Below are 20,755 nucleotides of genomic sequence, written 5' to 3' on the forward strand. Positions count from 1 at the left end.
GATTATTTTGAGTTTAATTTTATGCTTTTTAAGTGCACTTTAGTTTGAGTTGTTGAGAGTTGATAAACCTCTCTGTATATACATCTTAAAGCAGAAACCATGACAGATGTTATTTAAACTATCCATTCAGCCCTTCTTTCTGTTGTAAGCTGCTGCCTCTTTGATTAGCCCAATGCAATGGCAGTGTTCCATGTTTTGAAACGTTGGTTTTATTATTATTCAGATATGGTGAGGCCAACAGATCAGTGGGTAACTGTCATTGAAAGATAGTCTGTACTTATAGTTCCCAAGAGCAAGGGACGTACCCCACATGACAGGGAACCACTAGGTGGTGAGCACTAGGATCTGTCAGAAAGCAAAAGGAGGGAGTGGGGAAATGTGGCTTATGGCTTCCACAGAAAGGGAGAGGTAAGACAGGATAAGCTGATTAAGGACTGGTTTGTTTAGATCATTTCAGTGGGCCTGGGGCCTAGGAGCTCTCACTAAATGTCCATACCTGGTTTGGGGTTGATTAGGCAGGTAGGCAGTGGCTCTGAGTAAGAAAAGCCCAACAGTGAAGGTAGAAGGGATACTGGTTTTAGACTAGTTAGTTTGTATATGAAAGGCATGCTCTTAAAAAACTGGCTAGCCTGTAAGGGACTGTCTCTCCAGGTTCAGCAAAGCCCAGATGTCAAAGAAGCAGAAATATTGAAGATAAAAAGGCATGATTCAAGCCAGGTGTGGTGTGGTACATGCCTGTAATCCCAGCAGCTTGGGAGGCCGAGGCAGGAGGATGGAAAGTTCAAAGCCAGCCTCAGCAAAATCAAGGCACTAAACAACTCAGTGAGACCCTGTCCCTAAATAAAATACAAAATAGGGCTGGGAATGTGGCTCAGTGGTCGAATGCCCCCGAGTTCAATCCCCAGTAACTGCCCCCCACAAAAAAAAAGGCATGATTTATACTCCCAAGTACCAAACACAGTGCTGGAACCTAGTGAAAAAATTATTTGCCTCGGAGAACTTACATTCTAGTAGGATCAAAAATCACATGAAGAACTAATTTCATTATAAAATCGAAATTTAAGTACCATAGTTTGGTAAAGACAATGTGTTAAATCCATTGTTATAGAATATCCATTATTATAATAATCTGCCTGCCAGTGTTTAGGTGTATTTCAAGTATTTTATTGTGATTACTGTTAATTATTTTTTCAGCCTTGTGCTTATTATTACTCACTTTATAATTGGTCTTTTTGTAAGATACAAGTTCTATGGAATTAATATTTTAGGAAAGCATTCTATAACATAGGATGTTAGTAGGTGCTAAATGAAAAAGAATCACATGGTCAAATAAAGGTGGTAAAGGATGGATTAGACCATATTAAACAAATTTGTTTTCTGCAGAACATGTCAGAGTCTTTAATAAGAAATGTAGACTCGAAAATATGAAAAATAATATGCATCATTTTACAAAACTATTAGGCCATGAATCCCTTCACTTTTTTTTTTTAAAACGGGAAGCATATTCTAAAGTAATGCATGACAGATCATATTTTTAAAGCACCAACTACATGCAACATACTATGAATCAATTTTTAAATGCATTTTTTTTTTCAATCAAGAAGTGACGGATTTTCTAGATGGAGAAAAAATTATAAATACATTTGGTATTGAAAAATAATATAAGGAAACAATACAGAAGGTATCACAAAGTGGTAAATGGTCAATTGTCAAATGAATGGTGTTTAAAATTTTTTAAGTAGAGTTGGTTGAAACAACCAAAAAGAACACAATTTTGTATGGGCCTGTGTGCAAGGACCAGAGATACAAAACACATAGAACATGGTTGTTGTATTAAAGAAGTAAATAATGTATGTGAGAGCTAAGACTCTGCCATGCTAGTGTGGACCAGGACATATCCGACCAGCACTTAAACTTTGTATGCACCTGAATCACCTGAGGATCTGAACTGATTGGTAGCTTTGGGATGAGGTTCAAGATGCTGTACATCTAATAAGCTCTCAGGTGGTGCTAATGCCACTGACCCAAGAATCATACATTAAAGAGCAAAAAGCAGGTGTTGGCAAACTTTTTGAGAGGTCCAAATAGTAGGTATTTGGGGCCATCAGTCAGAATGTTGCAACCCTTCTCTATTCTGTCATTGTCATGCAAAAGTAGTCCTGGGCAATATGTAAATGAGCATTCAAAAAAAACCTTATTTATGGACTCTGAAATTTGAACTTTATATGATTTTTGCTGTCAGAAAATATTATTATTCTTTTGATTTTTTCTCTCCCATCTGAAAGTATAAAAACCATTCTTTGCACACAGTCATGTAAAAATAGGCTTGTAGACAACAGGTTTGCTGAGTTAGAGGATAAGAGACTATACTCATGTAGTCAGCAGAAGGTTCTCTATGAAGTACATCCACCCAAAGAAATTAATCTTTGTCTTAAACCTCTATTGTAATTTTCCCATGTTTGATTTTTCCCTGTAGTAGTGGGTTTATAGCTTCCTTTTGGAAAGTAAAACCACTCTAATGGGCAATATAGGCAGACTCCTCAGTGAGCCTCAGAGTTTGCCAGGCATTTTTTTACATCACCTGTGGTATGCAATGCAAAACCTTCCTGTACACAGAAAATGCTGAGCATACGTGTGTGCAGTTGAAATTAATTTGTTGGAGAAAACTTTAGTTTGGCCTTAAGGAAGAATGATCCCTAACTGAGATTAAGGAATGTTTTGGTCAGCTTTTTTTTTTTTTTCCTGCTGTGACCAAAAGATCTGGCAAGAACAATTTTAAGGAGGAAAAGTTTATTTAGGGGCTCATGGTTTCAGAGGTCCCAGTCCATAGATGGCTGACTCCATTCCTTAGGGCCTCAAGTGAGGCAGAACATCATGGTAGAAGTATGTGGCAGAGGGAAGCAGCAGGGAACATGACACCAGGAAGCAGAGAGAGACAACTCTGTTCAATAAGGACAAAATATAAACCCCAAAGTTATGTGCCCCAGGAATCTACCTCCTCCCGCCACACCCTCCCTGCCTACAGTTACCACCCAGTTAATAACTATCAGGGGATTAAGTCACTGATTAGATTAAGGCTTTCCTAACCCAATCATTGCACCTCTAAACCCTCTTATATTATCTCATACCTGAGCTTTTGGGAGACATCTCATATCTAAACCATAACAAGGAAGAAAGTAAGGAAAAAATTCCAAAGAGAGAAAGTGTGAGCAAAGAAGAGTAGATAAGGGTTACACAGGAATCCTTGAGGGCTAGTTAGGGAGAAATGTATCCCTGGAAACATTTGACAGAAACAGAAGATTAGTACAGAAAAATGATAGAAAATAAGGTTAAATCAAAGTTACATGAAAGGCCTCAATGACAGATCTGAATTTCAGAAAACAGCATGTGTAGTAAAAAGTTTCAAGAGCATTGATCTGATGACAGAATATAGAAAGAATTTATAGCTTGAGACGGAGAGATCAATTAAGACTCAAGCTGCAGTTAGCACTAATGGGTGAGGAACTGGACTATGGTTTTGGAAAGAAAACAAGGAAATAAAAGGCCAGGGGTGGAGGGGTGGTGGGAAGGACTGGGAAGATGGTTCTGGGCTGGAAAGCTCTCCACAGCTTTATGAAAACAAATCCACAGTGTGCACTAGAATCAAGAATTACCACCATTCTCAGTTGCCCCCCAAACAGGGCGAGTCACATTGCACAGAGTTATCAGTTATTTTATCTTCTATAATTCCCAAAGTTGTATCTGTTCTTTTGTGAGTATCCCATATTTAGTTTTTAGTATGGTTTCTGGGGTTCATGTTCTGAGAATTCACAAACTCATTTGCTTTCTTAACTCTACTTTCAAATTAAATCCAGAGAGATACCTATATTATGCTACTCTAAACAAAGAAAAAAAAATTAGTCTTCAGTGTCATATTTTCACAAAAGGATGCCAGGTCCAAAGAATTTTGTAAGTGATTAGACTCAGAGAAAATTCTCTTGGTGATAATTAAAAGCTAAATGGACAATATGGTCCCAGAGACTTCAATTCTGTTAGTTGCAAATGGCACATTCCTACATATCTCTTTAAAAATAAATCACATTTAGGACTTGGGGGAAACTTTTTTCTTTTTTTCTTTCTTTTTTCTTCCTCTTCTTCTTCTTCTTCTTCTTCTTCTTTTTTTTTTTTTTCAAATGTAAAAGCAATCAAATGGTGTTGAGAGTCTGAGATGTTGGGGGAATAGAAGAAAGAGTGTGAGAAGAAACCTGTGTTAAAACAGCCTGTTGGCCTGTAGCCTTCCACCCCAAGGTCTTGCTTGTTTGGGAAAGGAAAAGGGCAAACCAGCAAGGATGAATTACAGCATAACTGCTATTTCTCTCTGCATCTCAGAGGCCAAAGCGGTCTGCTAGAAAGTTTTATAAATATCAAAAATGTGGAAGGCATTAAATCTGTCACTGCTCAGCTGATCAGAAGGGTCAACAAAAATACTGTCTCCTATGATTTTTTTTTAACATGAGGATAAGTTTCCCTTAACAGATATTTTGAGCATAACACATATTACTTTTATATTCTCTTTAGCTAAGATAATAGGAAAAAATTATATTCAATGTAGGAGGCAATTATTATAAAACATTTTATAAGACATTTTGAGTTTTCGTTCCTTTTAATTTTGTAATCAAAATGATCTTTCCAAGTCTGACAATGTCCCTTATTTCAAGGTTCATAAAATGTGCAAGATGCTTGACAAAGAAAACCTATGGGAATTGTCTAGTCATTAATTTCACGGTCTCAAATGTAGAGTTTCCATGAGTAACATCAACACAGATCTTTTATCAAACAAGCATCTTATTGCATAGCATTCAGCCTTTGGTTTCTGCTTTATTGTTTTAAACATCACCATTTCCTCTCTTAACTCTCTGTCCTTTGACCCCCATTTGGCCTGCAGATGGTTCTGTGAGGGGAAAGAGCTACACAACACCCCTGACATTCAGATCCACAGTGAGGGCGGGGACCTTCACACTCTGATCATAGCAGAGGCCTTTGAGGACGACACAGGCCGCTATACCTGTCTGGCTACCAACCCCAGCGGCTCAGACACAACATCTGCAGAGGTATTCATTGAAGGTAAGGAGGGTGCACAGGGAAGGAGCGGGAAGGGCCTCAGAGTGTCCTTGTAGAACACCTCGTGTGTGCTTTCCCCATGCAAAGAGCAGAGCTGTGCTGTGCTTCAACCCTCATTTCTCCTGAAAAACTCCATAAATAAACCGTTCTGACACTTAGACATACATTAACTATGTCTAATGTCAACATTCAGTCCTTCTCATTTATAACCTTTTATCTACATTAACTTGAATTTGCTTAAAACATACAGTGTCTGACTTATTTTTTTTTTCCTTTTTCAAGTAAATGAAGCATGGGAATATAATTGAAATACCATATCAACTGCAGTTAAACTACAAATGATTTAGGAAATCATTTATGGGATTTTCAAGTGATTTAATATTTTTAAATGTTCTCATTTTTAACTGAGTTCTAGAATTGTGCCTCTTCCGTTACGGCTCCCTTATTCCTGCTAAGTGTACTATGAATTTGGAGTTACTTGGTGAGACTTATTTTGGAAATCAAAGTTGTATTAAAAATTGGTAGCAGAGAATGGACTGTTTCTTTTGTTCTATTCATTAATTTTCATAAGACCTAACCTCCAGGAAATTGGAACACTTGATATCAATGTATTATAGTTTGTAATATTATTGCATTTTGATCAGTACCAGTAATTTAAAACAGATGTATATTGTGCTCTGTGTTTATACTATGTCTAAATCTATAACTTGGTGAACACCTGGTTGATCAGTTGCTTTTTAAAATAGTAGTTAAAATGTAGAAAGAATATTAACAACCTTGAGATATCTACTATCTTAGTCTTCATATTCTAAACATACTTTTTAGTTGCAGATGGCACAATACCTTTATTTTATTTATTTATTTTTATGTGGTGCTGAAACTTGAACTCTGTGCCTCACACATGCTAGGCAAGTGATCAACCACTGAGCTACAATCCAAGGCCCCTTAATCTTCATTTTTAAAAAACTGTTTAATAGCACCAGGTGATGTAAAAAAATGCCTGGCAAACTCTGAGGCTCACTGAGGAGTCTGCCTATATTGCCCATTAGAGTGGTTTTACTTTCCAAAAGGAAGCTATAAACCCACTACTACAGGGAAAAATCAAACATGGGAAAATTACAATAGAGGTTTAGGACAAAGATTAATTTCTTTAAAGTGGAAGAAAACTCCATCAAAAATTGACCCCCCAAAAATTAGTTTCAAATGTATCTCTTACTGCTGGCTGAAAGTATACACCTTTACTTTTAATAAAAGGACCCACTATGTTGTATTTGAAAACAAAGACCTTCAAGCTCTTCAAGGAACTTCATCCTCTTAATAAATAAAAAATAAATAAAAGTGACGTCTTATATGCAATAATAAGTAATACTCATGTGATACTTATAAAATGCACACACTTACATGTAAATCATTTAAATTTTGTTGTAATCCTTTGAGGCATAATTATTCTCTTTTTACAAAAAGAAAACTGAGACTGAGAGAGAATAAAGGGACTGTTGCAAGTCATATAAGAATTGGAACTCAGGCTGTCTTACTCCATGGTCCACATTCTTAGTTTCTATAAAAAACACTTCACAGGGCTGGGGATGTGGCTCAAGTGGTAGCGTGCTCGCCTGGCATGCGTGCGGCCCAGGTTCGATCCTCAGCACCACATACAAACAAAGATGTTGTGTCTGCCGAGAACTAAAAAAGAAATAAATATTAAAAAAAAATCTCTCTCTCTCTCAAAAAAAAAAAAAAAAAAAAAAAAAACACTTCCCAGAGGTAATATTGAGAATGAAAAGAAAAAAAAAATTTTAAAGAATAGAAAAGATATTCTTAACTACTGTATCCTACTAATAGGTATTCAAAGTGCTACATGAATGAAAAAATAAATGATAAGATTTTTAACATTTTGCTAATGAGTTAGCAATAAATTTTATTCCTGGGTAGGCAATGTAGCAAATTTTTTGAAGTATTTTAGAATGCAGTGAAGGGAATTTAAACTTCCAATTAAAAAAAAACAAAAAAACAAACAAAAAAAACCCTGTTTGCTAATAGTGACCAGATTTGTCTCCAAATCCAAGTTCACAAACAGCACCTTAAAATGGAATGCTTTATTTGCTTCTAGGATTGCTAGAAATATGGTAAATTTGGATCATACTACTTGTATGCTTTAGATGTTAAATGAAATCACATTAGATTTTTTCTTCTTTTCTCTCTTTTTTTTTGGGGGGGTGGCTGGAGGGGGAGTACCAGAGATTGGACTCAGGGGCACTCAACCACTGAGCCACATCCCCCAGTCCTATTTTGTATTTTTATTTAGAAACAGGGTCTCACTGAGTTGCTTAGCACCTCACCATTGCTGAGGCTGGATTTGAGCTTGTGATCCTCTCAGACTCCCAAGCAGCTGGCATGCCCCACTGTGCCTGGCAAAATCACATTAGATTTAAAGAATATCCTGTAACTTAATTTAAGTAAGAGTTCATCAACTTAATTCAAACAACACTTATTAAGGCCCTAATAAGTGCCATACAATGTAGTATAAATAAGGTTAAAATAGTCTCTGCGTGTCAGGGCATTCCCAATCCAACAGGGATGAACACATTTTTAAAAAATAAACTAAAACCAGAATATGAAATGATAAGTAATGTTGTAAGTGTTATAGAGAAATATAAAGTGTTATAAAGATACAAATGAACTTAAAAAGTTAATTGCAAAATATGTAAGATAAACTACTCTTATATAACAAAAGTCATTTCTCTACCCCTGAAACCAGTTTCAGTATCTAATTCTGGTAGCCCCCAAACATTGATCTTTAATTTTGTTTAAGTTCTTCTCTATAGAAGCTTCAGACCTTGCAGTCCTCTTCTGCCTATGAACTCAACTGGTTGAGCCACTCCACTCCAGTTCTGTGTGCAGTGTAGATTTCGTGTTCAGGACTTCAATAAAGATGGTGAATTTCTGCTAGAGTAGTTTTCCTGGTGATACCACTAAACATCCTTATGCAGCTAACCAGCCATCAACCATTTGTGACTTTAGATAGCTTGTGTGTGACTTTAGAAAAATTGAAGGGAGGATTAAAGGAGCTACACATAACAAGAATAAAGACCTATTAAGAGTCATCTTTGCAAGACTAACAAAGTGCTTTAGAAAACTGTCTCGTTACCTTGTGAAATGTGGGTAATAACTTTTTTCTAAAGCAAGTAATTTTAGTGCATTTTTATCCCTGAGAACAATTACATGCTATGAGAGAGAGCCTCCTAGGCTCATATCATCACTTAAAGTCAGAAGTATTTATATTTATGAATTTCAGTTCTGCGTTAGTGCCAGGCATGTCATAACGGAGCTGCTTCCAAAGGCACATGGCCATTACTACATCATCATGCAGTCACTAGGAGGCTATTAGAAGGAAGGAAGTTTTCTGTACAATTTTAAATCTAAATGAAACCTCTGAAAGTTTAACACCCTAAAAGCTGAAAATGGTCTAACTTCTGCCATCCTACACATCAAATTTTAGAAGGAAACAAAAGAAATGATAGCTTAAGAAGAATAGCTAGGGCTGGGGATGTGGCTCAGCGGTAGAGCGCTCACCTAACATGTGCAAGGCCCTGGATTCGATCCTCACATAAAAACAAACACAATAAGTGTATTGTGTCCAACTACAAAGAAGAATAGCTAGCATCCATTTAGTGTTCAGTAGGAAAATACTGCTCTTAGTTTTTACATGGATTATCTCATTTGATCCTTACAAAAATCACCCAAATCTACAGTTAAAGAAACTGGAGACGAGGGAGGCTAAGTGGTGATCAAAATGACAGTTATGTGTGTGTGCGCGCACACACACACACACACACACACACACACACACACGGGAGTCAAGGATTCAAACCCAAGCAGTCTGACTCGAGTCTTCCCTCTTTGCTGCTACAAAATAAAATGCAAAGTTACTCATTATCATGGGGGCCACTATGACCCTCACCTTCATGGGGTTTCAGAACTTAGGATCTAAGAATGCCATTTTTTCAGGGCACACAACTGAGCACTTTCTGGCCATCGTCAAGTTGCTACTGTAAGGCAGGCAGCTTCAGCAGCAGGAGCATATCGGTGAACAAGACAGGAGCCGACACTTCGAAGAAGAGGGCAAGGGAGCCAGTAAACTCATAAATGACTGCAGACACCAGCAAGTCTGTGAGGGAAATGGAGGTGGCTGACAGGACAGGGTGATCAGGAAGGCCACTCTGAAGAAATGACAGTTGATCAAAGACCAAGAAGAAGCCCATAGGGAATCCTGGGGAAAGGGGGCTACAGATAGATAGGGGACGGATACAAATGACCTGGATGGGGAAGACCAGAGTGCTGAAGTAGCTGAGGAAATCTAGGGCAGCTGGAGCATCATCAGTCAGGGTATGTGGGACATGGGGCCTTAGGATCACTGTTAGCAATTTGGTCTGCATTGTAAGTCAATTGCAATGCTGGGAATGGACCCAGGGCCTCAAGCATGCTAGGCAAGTGCTCTACCACTGAGCTACCTTCTCATTGTATTTTTAACTGTTGCTTTGACTTATAATCAGGGAGATGAGTTAGAAGCCTCCTGCATCAGGACAGAAGAGCTTCAGTGGTGTTGCCGTATACATAGGAACAGCTCAGAGGTAGACATCAAAAGCCCTGCAGTGGGTTCGATATAGGGATGAAAAGAATCAGGTGTGAATACGCTGTGGATTTCAGCTCTGCCACTTGTGTGGACAGTGTTGCCAATGGAGAAGAAGCTGGGGGGTTAAGGGATTGAGTGCTGTGCGGTGAACATAAATTTGAAATCTGTGTCTGGATAGCCAAACAGATGGGACAAGTCTGTTAGTCAGACATATGAATATAGTCCAGTACACAGAGCGAGAAAGCTCTGGAGCCTCCACACATAGATGGTAACGGTAGGACTGGATGCACTCCCAGGCAGATCAGCTAGGGAGAAGAGAGAAGGGCCTGAGCCTGAGCCTGTGATACTAGTAAGCACTGAGGTTCCAAGAAGAGCTTACAGCAAAAGAGAGTAAGAAAGAAGAGCCCCTGGGGCAGGACAGAGCCAAGGCAGAGTGGTGTGATGGGGAGCGAGGCAAATTGTGTTAGGAAGGAGGGAGGTGCTGGCCACGTCCACCCCTGCTGAGAGGTCAGTCAGAGGAGGGCAGGGAGGAAACCACTGGATTAGGCAACTGGGAATGTTGTTGATTTTAGCAAGAGGGGCTTGGGAATTCAAGAGAAGACCCAAGGTCAAATACAATGACCTGAGTCAAGTTTGCAAAATATGGAAGTAGCAGATATTAGATACTCAGTGGGAAGGCTTGCTTGACCACCAGCAGAGAAACTGGAAAAGCCAGTAACTAGATACGTATATAGAGTCACAAAAGATGTTTTTGTTGTTATTGTTGTTACTGTGTTGTTGTTTTGAGCCAGGAATTTCTAGAATGTGCCTCTATGCTGATGAGAATAGTGCAACGGAGAAAAATATGTTATTTTGGAGAACAAGATAGAAAGGAGAAAGGAAATGGGGTGTGACCCACATGTATACTAGGAGGGGAGGGGAGTGTCCTTTAGGACTGTATGACAGGAGATGGTCTCAAGAGTAGGAAAGATAAACACAAACACATAAAATAAACAGACAACTTTCCACTCCTCCCTCCTCCTGTGATTGTAAAATGGATTATATAGATCATTACAGTTTTAAGAGCTCCAGAGAGGGTGCCATGGTGGTCCCGAAATATGGGTTGAAGGAAGCTGAATTAAACCAGACCTGTGGATAGGAGGATTTGGATCCAGTGGTGTGGAGGACAAGGAAGCATTAAAAATGTAGAGGCTGGACAGGAATGCAGAAGTCTGATGTGGGTGGGTGGATGCTGCTTGACACTTATTTTTAGGTTCTGAGTGTTATGAATGATCAGATAAAATGTTTCTGTACTCCTTTAAGTTTGGAAACGTTTTGTGATGTGATGTGGATAATTGCTCCTGCTTCCCAGTAAGGTAAAGCCCAAGAGGCCAGGACCATGCAGTACCTCAACATCTGGCAATGGATAGATGAAGGCTGGGCATAGCTCCCTTTTGCTAGATTTTAAAAACCTGTGAAGGGAACCTGAAGGAGTCTCAGCACACCTTGGGCCCACACATTGTTTAAAAGTAATTTTTTAATAATATTTTATGAAGCACATAGTTTCATGTTCTGTGACCTTGAACCATTACTCAATGGCTCTGTATTCTGTCTCTTCATCTGTACCTGGAGAAAATGAGATTCTTGTCAGGATTGAATGACTTAATCCCCTACAGTGGTACCTGGCACATGATGTAGGAAATTATGACTTTGTTTTGTTTTGTTGGTGGTGCTGGGGATTGAACCCAGGGCCCTGACTGTGACCATGGTAAGTGCACATTCTACAATTGTGCACGCTGTACGACTAACTGACGGTCACTGTTATGATGCTGATCTTTTTCTTGTACGTGTACATATTTCACTTCACATGCTCTTTTGTACCTTGATTCTTTTTTTTTTTTAATTTAGTCTATCCTCTCACAAACATCTATCCCTGTTATTAAACATTCCTTTCTCCTGACCAGCAGGTGCAAAGCAGATGACTGGAGGGAGGGACAGAATGGGAGAGGGAGGGGAAGAATCGCCCTGAAGAGAAGGAAGGGAACTTCCTGGCACAGAGAAAGGGATTTGATCTGTCTTCTGTAAGAGCTGCTCTGACACCTGAGATATAAGGTGACATTGAGATTTCACAAGGGCTGGACAGGTGCACAAAAACTAACAAATGTATTCTCATTCTGGGTACACAAACTTTTTTTTTTTACCTCTATCTTTTACTCTGAAAATCACCTATAAAAAGGTACCAAGAATTTTGTGTGTGTGTGTGTGTGTGTGTGTGTGTGTGTGTGTGTGTGTTTGGTGGTGGTGGTGGTGCTAGGGATTGAACCAGGACCTCACACATTCTAGATGCAAGTCCTTAACCACTAACAACTAAGCAGCATCCCTAGCCCAAGAATGACTTTTTAAATAGAGGTCATCAGAACACTTCATTTATTTCTTATTTTATTATTATTATTATTATTATTACTATTATTATTATTATTATTATTATTTGGCACCAGGGATTTAACCCAGGAGCATCTTACCACTGAGCCACACTCCCAGCTTCCCAGCCCTTTTTTCTTTTTTATTTTGAGACAGCATCTCCCTAAGTTGCTGAGGCTGGCCTCAAACTTGCAATCCTCCCATCTCAGCCTTCAGTCACTAGGATTACAGACATACCACTGTTCCTGGCATCAGAAGATTTTTTTTAAATTTTTTTTTAAATGATTCAAATATTTAGAGTCAGGTGAAAAGTAGCTGCTTGTCTCCCTGACTTCTAGCCACTTAGAGAGTGTCTGGGATCATTCCTGGAGGACGTTAGCCACCCCTCTCCTTCTCCAAAACACTTTTATGATTCCAAGAAAACTAGTCTCTCAGGTTTCCCAGCCTCTCTGATAACTGCAGCTTTCCTGGTGACTCCTTGGGGATTCCCTGCTCGGCTTCCTCCCGCCTCCCCACCCCGGCACCTCCTGGTCACACTTCCTCCTGGCCTACAGTTTGTGCTGGATGGTCTGTTGTTTATTTTTTCATTTTTTTCTATTACACCCCCAGTTAATCCTGCACAGTTAATTTCACCATCATCCTTCTCAGTGCCCAGACACGTCAGCCCCAATGTGCCAGCCCTGCCCATACTGGCCTCTGCTGCTGCCTTACTACATGCCCCCCTCTACTCGCATGGTCTGCTCATGTCCCCAGACAAGCTTTGTGATTCCCTTATTCTATGTGTTCATCCAACAGAAGCTACAGGCCAGCCCTGTGCATGAAGCTAAGCACCATGAGGAACATGGACATACAGAGTGCATGAAAGTCACAGGGGATAGGAAGGTCATAGACCATGAGTTCAAAACACTTGTGTGCAATCCTGTCACCAACACTTTCTAGTCATGTGACCTCATGCAAACTGCCTGACCACGTGGTTCTCAGGTTTCCTCTCTATAAATTGGACATAACTCACTTCTTCAGTTCATTATTAAAATAATTAAATGATATAAAGAAAGAGCCGGGCAGACTGTCAGGCAGGTAGTAAATACTCACAAATTGATAGTTCCCTTCCTAACCCTGCCTCCGTTCTCAGAGAACTAATAGTTTTCTAGCAGGTATGATAAGTGGCATGTATGATGCAAAGAAGAACACTGGGAACTCAAAGACAGAGCACAGAAAAAAAATGACTGGGCTGATCCAAATGTCAAGGCAGAATATAAAGAAAAGGCTGGGTAGGCGTAACCGAGGAAAGCAAATACTGGAACTATAGGTACAAAGTAGAGCATGAACAAGGAGGAAAGCCCTCACCTCCCCGGGTCCTGAGGGAGCCCTCCCCTGCCTCCGACTTAAAATTGCAACCCCATCACATCCCCCTCTGCCTACACTCCAGCACCCCCACTCCATCTTTTGTCCATTTTCCTCACCACCATGCCACGTATTTCATTGTCTCTTCTATTGTCTGTATCCTCCAAGAACACACACTCCACAAGGACAGGGGTTTGTGTGTATGCCTGCTTCACTGCTGCATCCCCTCACCTGTGGGTATATACCCCAGTGAGTACGTTTGACGCCCTGCATCAGGATGATATGACTTGGAAATTCAGGGTTGGAAAATCGGGTTGGAAATCACAAAGGCCAATGAAATGTCAGATTTGGGGAGTTTTAATTTTCTGAGACTCATACATCATCTAGTTCTTTAACAGGAAAGGTGTGCTCTAGGAGCATGAATGAATGTGGCAGGGAGAGAAATGGGAAAACGAGATAAGTGTATATTGCACTAGTCCAGGAGCCAGGTGAAGAAAGCCACAGTGGATGGAAGTTATAGAAATAAGTAGGAAGGGACAAAGCAAACATTCCAGCCGAGTTACAAAGCATGTCTGTGTTGAACATCAACAAAAGACAAGAGTGTATACCAACAGAGTCACAGGAGGAAATTCTAGACAGCCATTCAAGAGAATTAAGTGAACTTATGTATTCTGCACATACTGATAGACAAAAGTACCTATTTAGAAGTGGTACTTAGAGTAAGAATCCATTTGCATAAATATGTACATAAATATATGTGTGTTGAAACATTTACCTTATCTGAAAAATACACTCCCAACAAGTGCCTGATGGTATTTAGGGAGGTACCCTCGGATCTTAACTATTATATTGCTCAAATCTGTACTATTTGGTTATTTTTCTATAAGCCTGTGTTATTTTGCAAGATAATTTTAATAACCCAAATGAAATGTATTTTATAAAATCAAATATCAAGAATATACTTTTAACCATTGCAGTTACTTTAAGTTTGCCATTTAGAATCCCTTGACTTACAATATGTAAACATTAAAATCTGAGTGCAGTTTACCTTAGACTAAAACTCTGACGTGATTCTTCATTCAGGAATAGAAATGATACAATTCCGAGTTTGGGAGGGCAGGGTCCAAAAATCAGAGGCCCTCTTATCCAAGAATGAAGCTACTGTCATATACTTGAATTTATCCAAGAGTCAGAAAATATCTTCTGTTTAATGAATAATAAAGAGATTAATAATCCACACCATGTAATCTCCTAGGATTAAAGTTTAAAATCATGAGTATTTCCCCACACAGACACACACATTTTATTTCTTTGTTTTTAAGCCATGTAAAAAGTGTAATCGTGATGGCCAAAGTGATAAAAAAATGAAACTGATAATAAAGCTGGCTTTAAAAGCATACTGCTTTAAAAAAAAGAGCTATTTACAATAATTCTTTTTTAAAATGATTTTTTGAAGAGTCCAATAAAATGATATGAATCTGAATCATCTTCTATTTTATTGTGTATTTAGACCAAAACTAAGACTTTGTAGTTTACTGTTTAAAGATGAGGAACATTACTCTGAAATTATAGATACCAATGAATCTTAACTTTATCCTTATTTTTTTAAATGCTTTCCCAGGAGCCAGTTCCACAGATTCTGACAGTGAAAGTTTAGCTTTCAAGTCAAAAGCTGGAGCTATGCCACAGTAAGTACCTATGATTTCATTGCTCATCTCTATAACAAGGAATGACAACCAAATTTGGGGACACTTATCCAGGTGTGCTGTGCTACACTGGGAAAGGTCATCTGACAGTCATTGGAAATCCTGTATTTCAAGATGGAACAAGGTTTAACTTATAAATTTGCACTCTGAAGTCTGCATTTCATTATCAGTGTGCCCAAACCAACCATATACAAGGGTAGTTTCAAAGACAACCATCTAACTGATAGTTATTCCTACAAAGACATATGGATTATTCAGAAAACATAAAATATCTTAATTATTTGGTAAAAATTACTAGAATTTGGTAGAAAATCCCATTGATGTCGAGATGTGCTAACAAATGTCTTTACTTGCTAGTAGACAAATGATAGTTACATTCATTCAAAATGCTAACTACCCTAATTTAATTATTGTACATTGTATATGTGCATCAAATTATCACATTGTACCTCGTAAATATGTACAATTCAAACAATAATGAAATGATATATAAACTTAAGTCTATCCATTCAGCATCAAATAATCCCAGATTCTAAAGGGACCTTATATGATCATGTACTTAACACCTCTCATTTCAGACAAAGAGCTCAAGTTCAATAAAGTGATGTGACTTGCTTGAGGGTACATGGTCATCTCCTTTACAATGGTGGACCTAGACACTGACTCTTCTTAATCTTTCTCTTACACCTCACTAACACTTATGCACCGAGAAAAGACAAAAAACGCTCAACAAAATTGGAAACCAGAATGAAGAACAGCTGCTAAATGGAAAATAGTCAAAACTTTGAATTAAATATGGAACCCTAACCTTAAAGATTTTAAATATTTACTTTTAAAGATTAGGCCTCTTCCAAGTATTAGTATTCTCAAGGTTAATACTTTTGAGTCTTTCACAAAGATTCTGAATTATTTCACTCAATGTCCAGAAGGTACATTCTGTGTTCATGCTGACTACAGGTTTTCAAGCTGTAAGTTCAGTTCCAATTTCTGAAATAGTGACAGTTGAAGTATACAGAAAGAAACCCAGCTCTTCTGTAGAAATATTTCAAAGAAAAATTCCAGCTAAAAAATTCTAACTGGACACCTGCCTTCCCCTATTTTCCAGAGCTCAAAAGAAAACAACTTCCGTGTCCTTGACAATAGGATCATCATCTCCAAAGACAGGAGTGACTACAGCTGTGATTCAGCCATTGTCTGTCCCTGTTCAACAGGTAATTGGGCCTCAGGCCAGATCCCACAAGGAATTGAATTCATTAGCAAACTGCTTAGTTTTAAGAATATCACTTTGATTCTAACTAGCAGACATCCTAAAAATATTTTCTAAGTGGAAACAGAGCTGGGAGAAAAGAAAATGGTAGGTACTGTTCTTCCTTTAATTCTGGTAAAAATTTTCTTTAATCAAATCCACACCACCAATTAGCCAACACCTGTGTTTGCATTGGAAACTCAATGATATCTGTTTTAGCTATAACTATTGGATTCCTTCACATAAATTTTCTCTTCCAATTAGCCAAATTCATTAGCTCATCTAAAAGACAAGAAAAGTCCACATACCCACAGAAAGCTTTCCCAGCCTGAGAAGCTAAACAGAAAACAAGAAAAAAAATTAAAATTACTGGCCTTCACCATAGTTTCTCATACTGCTTTTATCTCATTATAAGAGTCCATTATCCAAGAAAAAACAGTAATACAAATTAGCAATGAGTGGTAGTGAGTTTAATTTGCAAACCAAAAACATGAAGTTTTTTAAATATATATAAACTGTTAAATCTAAATGTCTCTAAATCACTGCTAGAAGACTATACTTAAAAATAATATTTATGATAATATGGGTGGGGTGTCCAGTTGGGGTGCAGGATTCTTGGCTTTGGGAACAAAGAATTGAGCCAGACATGCAGAAGTAACAGGCTGAGCATAGATTTAGTGAAAGAACATTCTATAAAGTGGAGCTAATTGGTCTGGAAGGAGTGGCTCAAGGCCTGGATGTCTGGGCCACTCGTACATGCTGAGCTGTGCCTCATCCCTTTCCTGTGGACATGATTGAAAACTTTACCTTCTTTGCTTCCATTGGTTACTTTATTTCCACCCAATTAGAATACAGATCTTGTGGTGGGAGTTGGCTAGGGTAATAAGCCCTCCATGGTAGGACTTGCCATAGTAATGGGACTTACCATAAACAGAGACATGATGACTTATCTCCCTGTCTTGTACTCTGTCTGCCTCCACCATCTTGATGTCCCTCAACTCCTACCTCACTTACAGAGGGTTTTCCCATACTCTTGAAATATAAACCCATTTCTAACTAAAGGGTATGTCTTGTGAGCACCACTGTGCCTTTCATCAGCCTTTTTTATCTTTTAAATACAGATATTTGAGTGACATTGTGACACATACTGTAATATGTAGAAAATGGAAACAGTAGGGAAAAGACATTTGGGCCCATCACCTTGAAAAGAATCAACCAGTCTAAGTTATTCAGAGAGGCATATGTAGTAAATATTTCCTTTAAACCCTAAACCAGAGTGCAAAATTTATAGAAAAATCTCTGATTAAATCAGTGGATTTTGTGTGTGTGTGTATGTGTTTGATGTTTAAATACCTAACAAGTATTTATTTGAATGCTGAGTACTGCACTGGACATGTCATATCAGAAAATATATATAGCCAGCCCCATTTCCAGACAGTTTATAAACTAGTCTGAGAAACAGGAAATATACACATGAAACACTTCTTAAGTATGGCAGAATTTATTAAGGGATAACACAGTAACCTAAAACCAGAAAGCCACATTCATCTCTAGATATAAATACTATGATGATGTGAAGAGTACATTTTAAACTGATCTTAATTCTACAGTAACACTGAATGGAAGGTAATCTATCCCACTTTTATAGTTGGGAGAATGTAGTACTCTGGAAAATTCCATCACTTTCTTATCACAAGCAATGTCACATAAAAGTTAATGCTCTGGAGTCAAGTTGCCTGGGTTCAGATCCCAGCTCTACCACTGCTTAAAGGACTTTGAGCAAATAAGGTAACCTCTCTGTGCCTCATTTGTTCATCTGCGAAATGGAGATAATAATACTGCCTGTCTCAGAGGGTTATCATGAAGTTCAGTGAGGCAATCCTCACACGACACTTAGTACCATGTCTAGTACAGAGTAAATACTGTAAAATGTTTGTGTATTTTTTGGATGGTGTTAGGTGAGACCCAGATCTCCCGAACCACAACCCAGTAAAAAATCTTTCAGGGATAATGAGTAAGATCCATCATTGTCTTAGCATCTCTTCAACTAGGCCAGTCTCCCCAGGGTCCTACAACGTATTAGGCACATAACATCAGATCATATCATCTTGGGTTAAGAATCTAACACCTGCTTGCCTCACAAGCACAAGGCCCTGGGTTCAATCCCCAGCACCACACACACACACACACACACACACACACACACACACACACACACAAAATGTAACACCCACTTATATAAGTGAATAAGTCCAGACTATTTGAAAATAAGTGATTGTACACAAAGAAATATTTTCCACTTACTGCTCTAAAATCCTTGTATTTTCCCAGAAATGAACACCACTCAGTATTTCAGCATCATTTTTTACTTGAAAAAATTTTCTTCTTTTTTTTCCTTCATTTCCTATAATCCCTTTCTTGAAAGAGCGCAAGTTAAAATTAAGATAGGTAGATGTCTGAAAATCTACTTTGCACTGCCAATAGCATATGCTATTTTGATTCAATGAATCCACACTATTTAAAAATAAAATATAATGTCTGTGAGAACTTCTAAAAAGACCCCTGTGGAAGTCCCACACACCGAAATCCATTTGGTAATAGCATTTAAAAGCTTGTGGATCCCCTAGGAGCCGGGGAACCTTTACCTCAAATATCCTTTTGAACAGAGAAGAGTAACAGATGTGAAATGAGGAAGGAGAACAATATCTGCTCTGTGAGTGGGCCAGCAGATGATGCATGGCAATACCCTACTTCGCTTGTTTCATTCAAGGGGAGCAATTTCAATAATGAAAGGTTTCTTTAGCCCATCTTTTCAACAATTTATATGTTTAGAATCTGATCCATGTGTCTCTGCTTTTTCAGGTTCACAGCCCCACTTCATATCTCTGCCGACCTGATGGATCCACCGCAGCCTGCTTTCCTCCTGTTTTTACGAAGGTCTGACATCTGGAAGACTCATTCTCTGTGTTTGCTTTGGTCCTTAAATTTCATTCACATGTGGCTTCGGGTAGCAGTCTTTAAAAATTAAAATGAGCAGATTAGGAGGCTGATTATCATGTTTACCTTGGGGATGAAATTGTTGCACAACTGCGGTGTGACTCTCATCTTGTGAGAGGTCTAAGAGGTGTGGGTGTGAGCAGGGACTTGATAGGGCTTAAGATCTAGAGGGAAAGCCAAGACAGGTGGAAAAATAAAGACACGATGGGATGCTCAAAATTTCTTTGGTTTCCCAAGGAAATTGCAGGAGAGATCTAGAAGGCTTTATAGGAATTTTAAAAATAATTTGCTCCATGTCAGTAATTTGATTTGACAGGTTGAATGATGTCCATTTCATTAGATGACTACTCAAGTCAGAAATTGTTCCATCTCTTTACTTTTCTTCTCCTCCTTCTCCTCCTCCTTCTTCGTGTGTGTGTGTGTGTGTGTGTGTGTGTGTGTACACCAGGGATTTTGAAGCAAGGGGTGCTTAGCCAACTGAGCCACATCCTCGGCCCTTTTAATTTTTATTTTGAGACAGGACCTGGCTAAGTTGCTGAGGCTGGCCTTGAACTTCAATCCTCCTGCCTTAGTCTCTGAGCTGCTGGGATTACAGGCATGTGCCACCACACCTGGCTTCCTCCTCCTCCCACTCCTCCTCCTCCTCCTCCTCCTCCAACTCTTTATTGAAAGATGTTTTAAAACATCTTTATTGAAAGATGTTTTAAAAGATCAAATAAATGAAGAGATAACGCATTTCTTAGGAACTGAAAGTCTATGAAGAAGACTTTCAGTTCCTAAGAAATTACTCATTACTCTCTGGCTAATCTATATTTAATGCAAATCTTGCTAAAATTTCAACAGGTTCTTTGTTTCTGTTTATTTGTTTGATACAGAATTTGGCAATCTCATTCTAAAAGTTGTAAGGAAGAAAAATTGTCTAGAAATAGTTAGGCAACTCTTGGAAAAGAAAAATAGTGTGGTGTTGCAGAAGGGATGGGATTTGTCTGAAGAAATGTCAAGATTGTCTAAAAATAGGATAATTATGATATAGGTATATAGGCTGAGCATCCCTATCCAAAATGCTCCAAAATCCACAACTTTTTGGAAATTGTAAAACTATTGTATTGACTTTACCTTCAGGTTATGCGTATAAGGTATTTATGAAAAATAAATAAAATTTGTTTGACTTGTTCCCATCCCCATGATATCATGATATATATGCAGATTTTCCCTAATCAGAAAAAAATCTAAAATCTGAAACACTCATGGTCTTAAGTAGTTTGGATAAAGGATACTCAACCTATAGTATGGCCCTGAATCAGGGATGAAAAAATTGATGAGTAATTA

General features: G+C 38.5%; 1 protein-coding gene across 5 annotated transcripts in view; it reads left to right on the forward strand.

Moving 5' to 3' along the window:
* Palld (palladin, cytoskeletal associated protein) overlaps positions 1-20,755 on the forward strand; it is a 370,806-nt gene that overhangs the window by 142,638 nt on the left and 207,413 nt on the right. For all 5 annotated transcript variants that reach the window (XM_076853649.1, XM_076853650.1, XM_076853652.1 and 2 more), the window contains exons 3-6: positions 4,925-5,103; positions 15,099-15,165; positions 16,289-16,394; positions 19,292-19,366. In XM_076853649.1, coding sequence (XP_076709764.1) covers positions 4,925-5,103; positions 15,099-15,165; positions 16,289-16,394; positions 19,292-19,366 — 427 coding nt within the window. The remainder of the gene's footprint in view (positions 1-4,924; positions 5,104-15,098; positions 15,166-16,288; positions 16,395-19,291; positions 19,367-20,755) is intronic.

The sequence above is a fragment of the Callospermophilus lateralis genome, chromosome 4 (genome assembly GCF_048772815.1).
Source record: "Callospermophilus lateralis isolate mCalLat2 chromosome 4, mCalLat2.hap1, whole genome shotgun sequence".
Taxonomy (NCBI): domain Eukaryota; kingdom Metazoa; phylum Chordata; class Mammalia; order Rodentia; family Sciuridae; genus Callospermophilus; species Callospermophilus lateralis.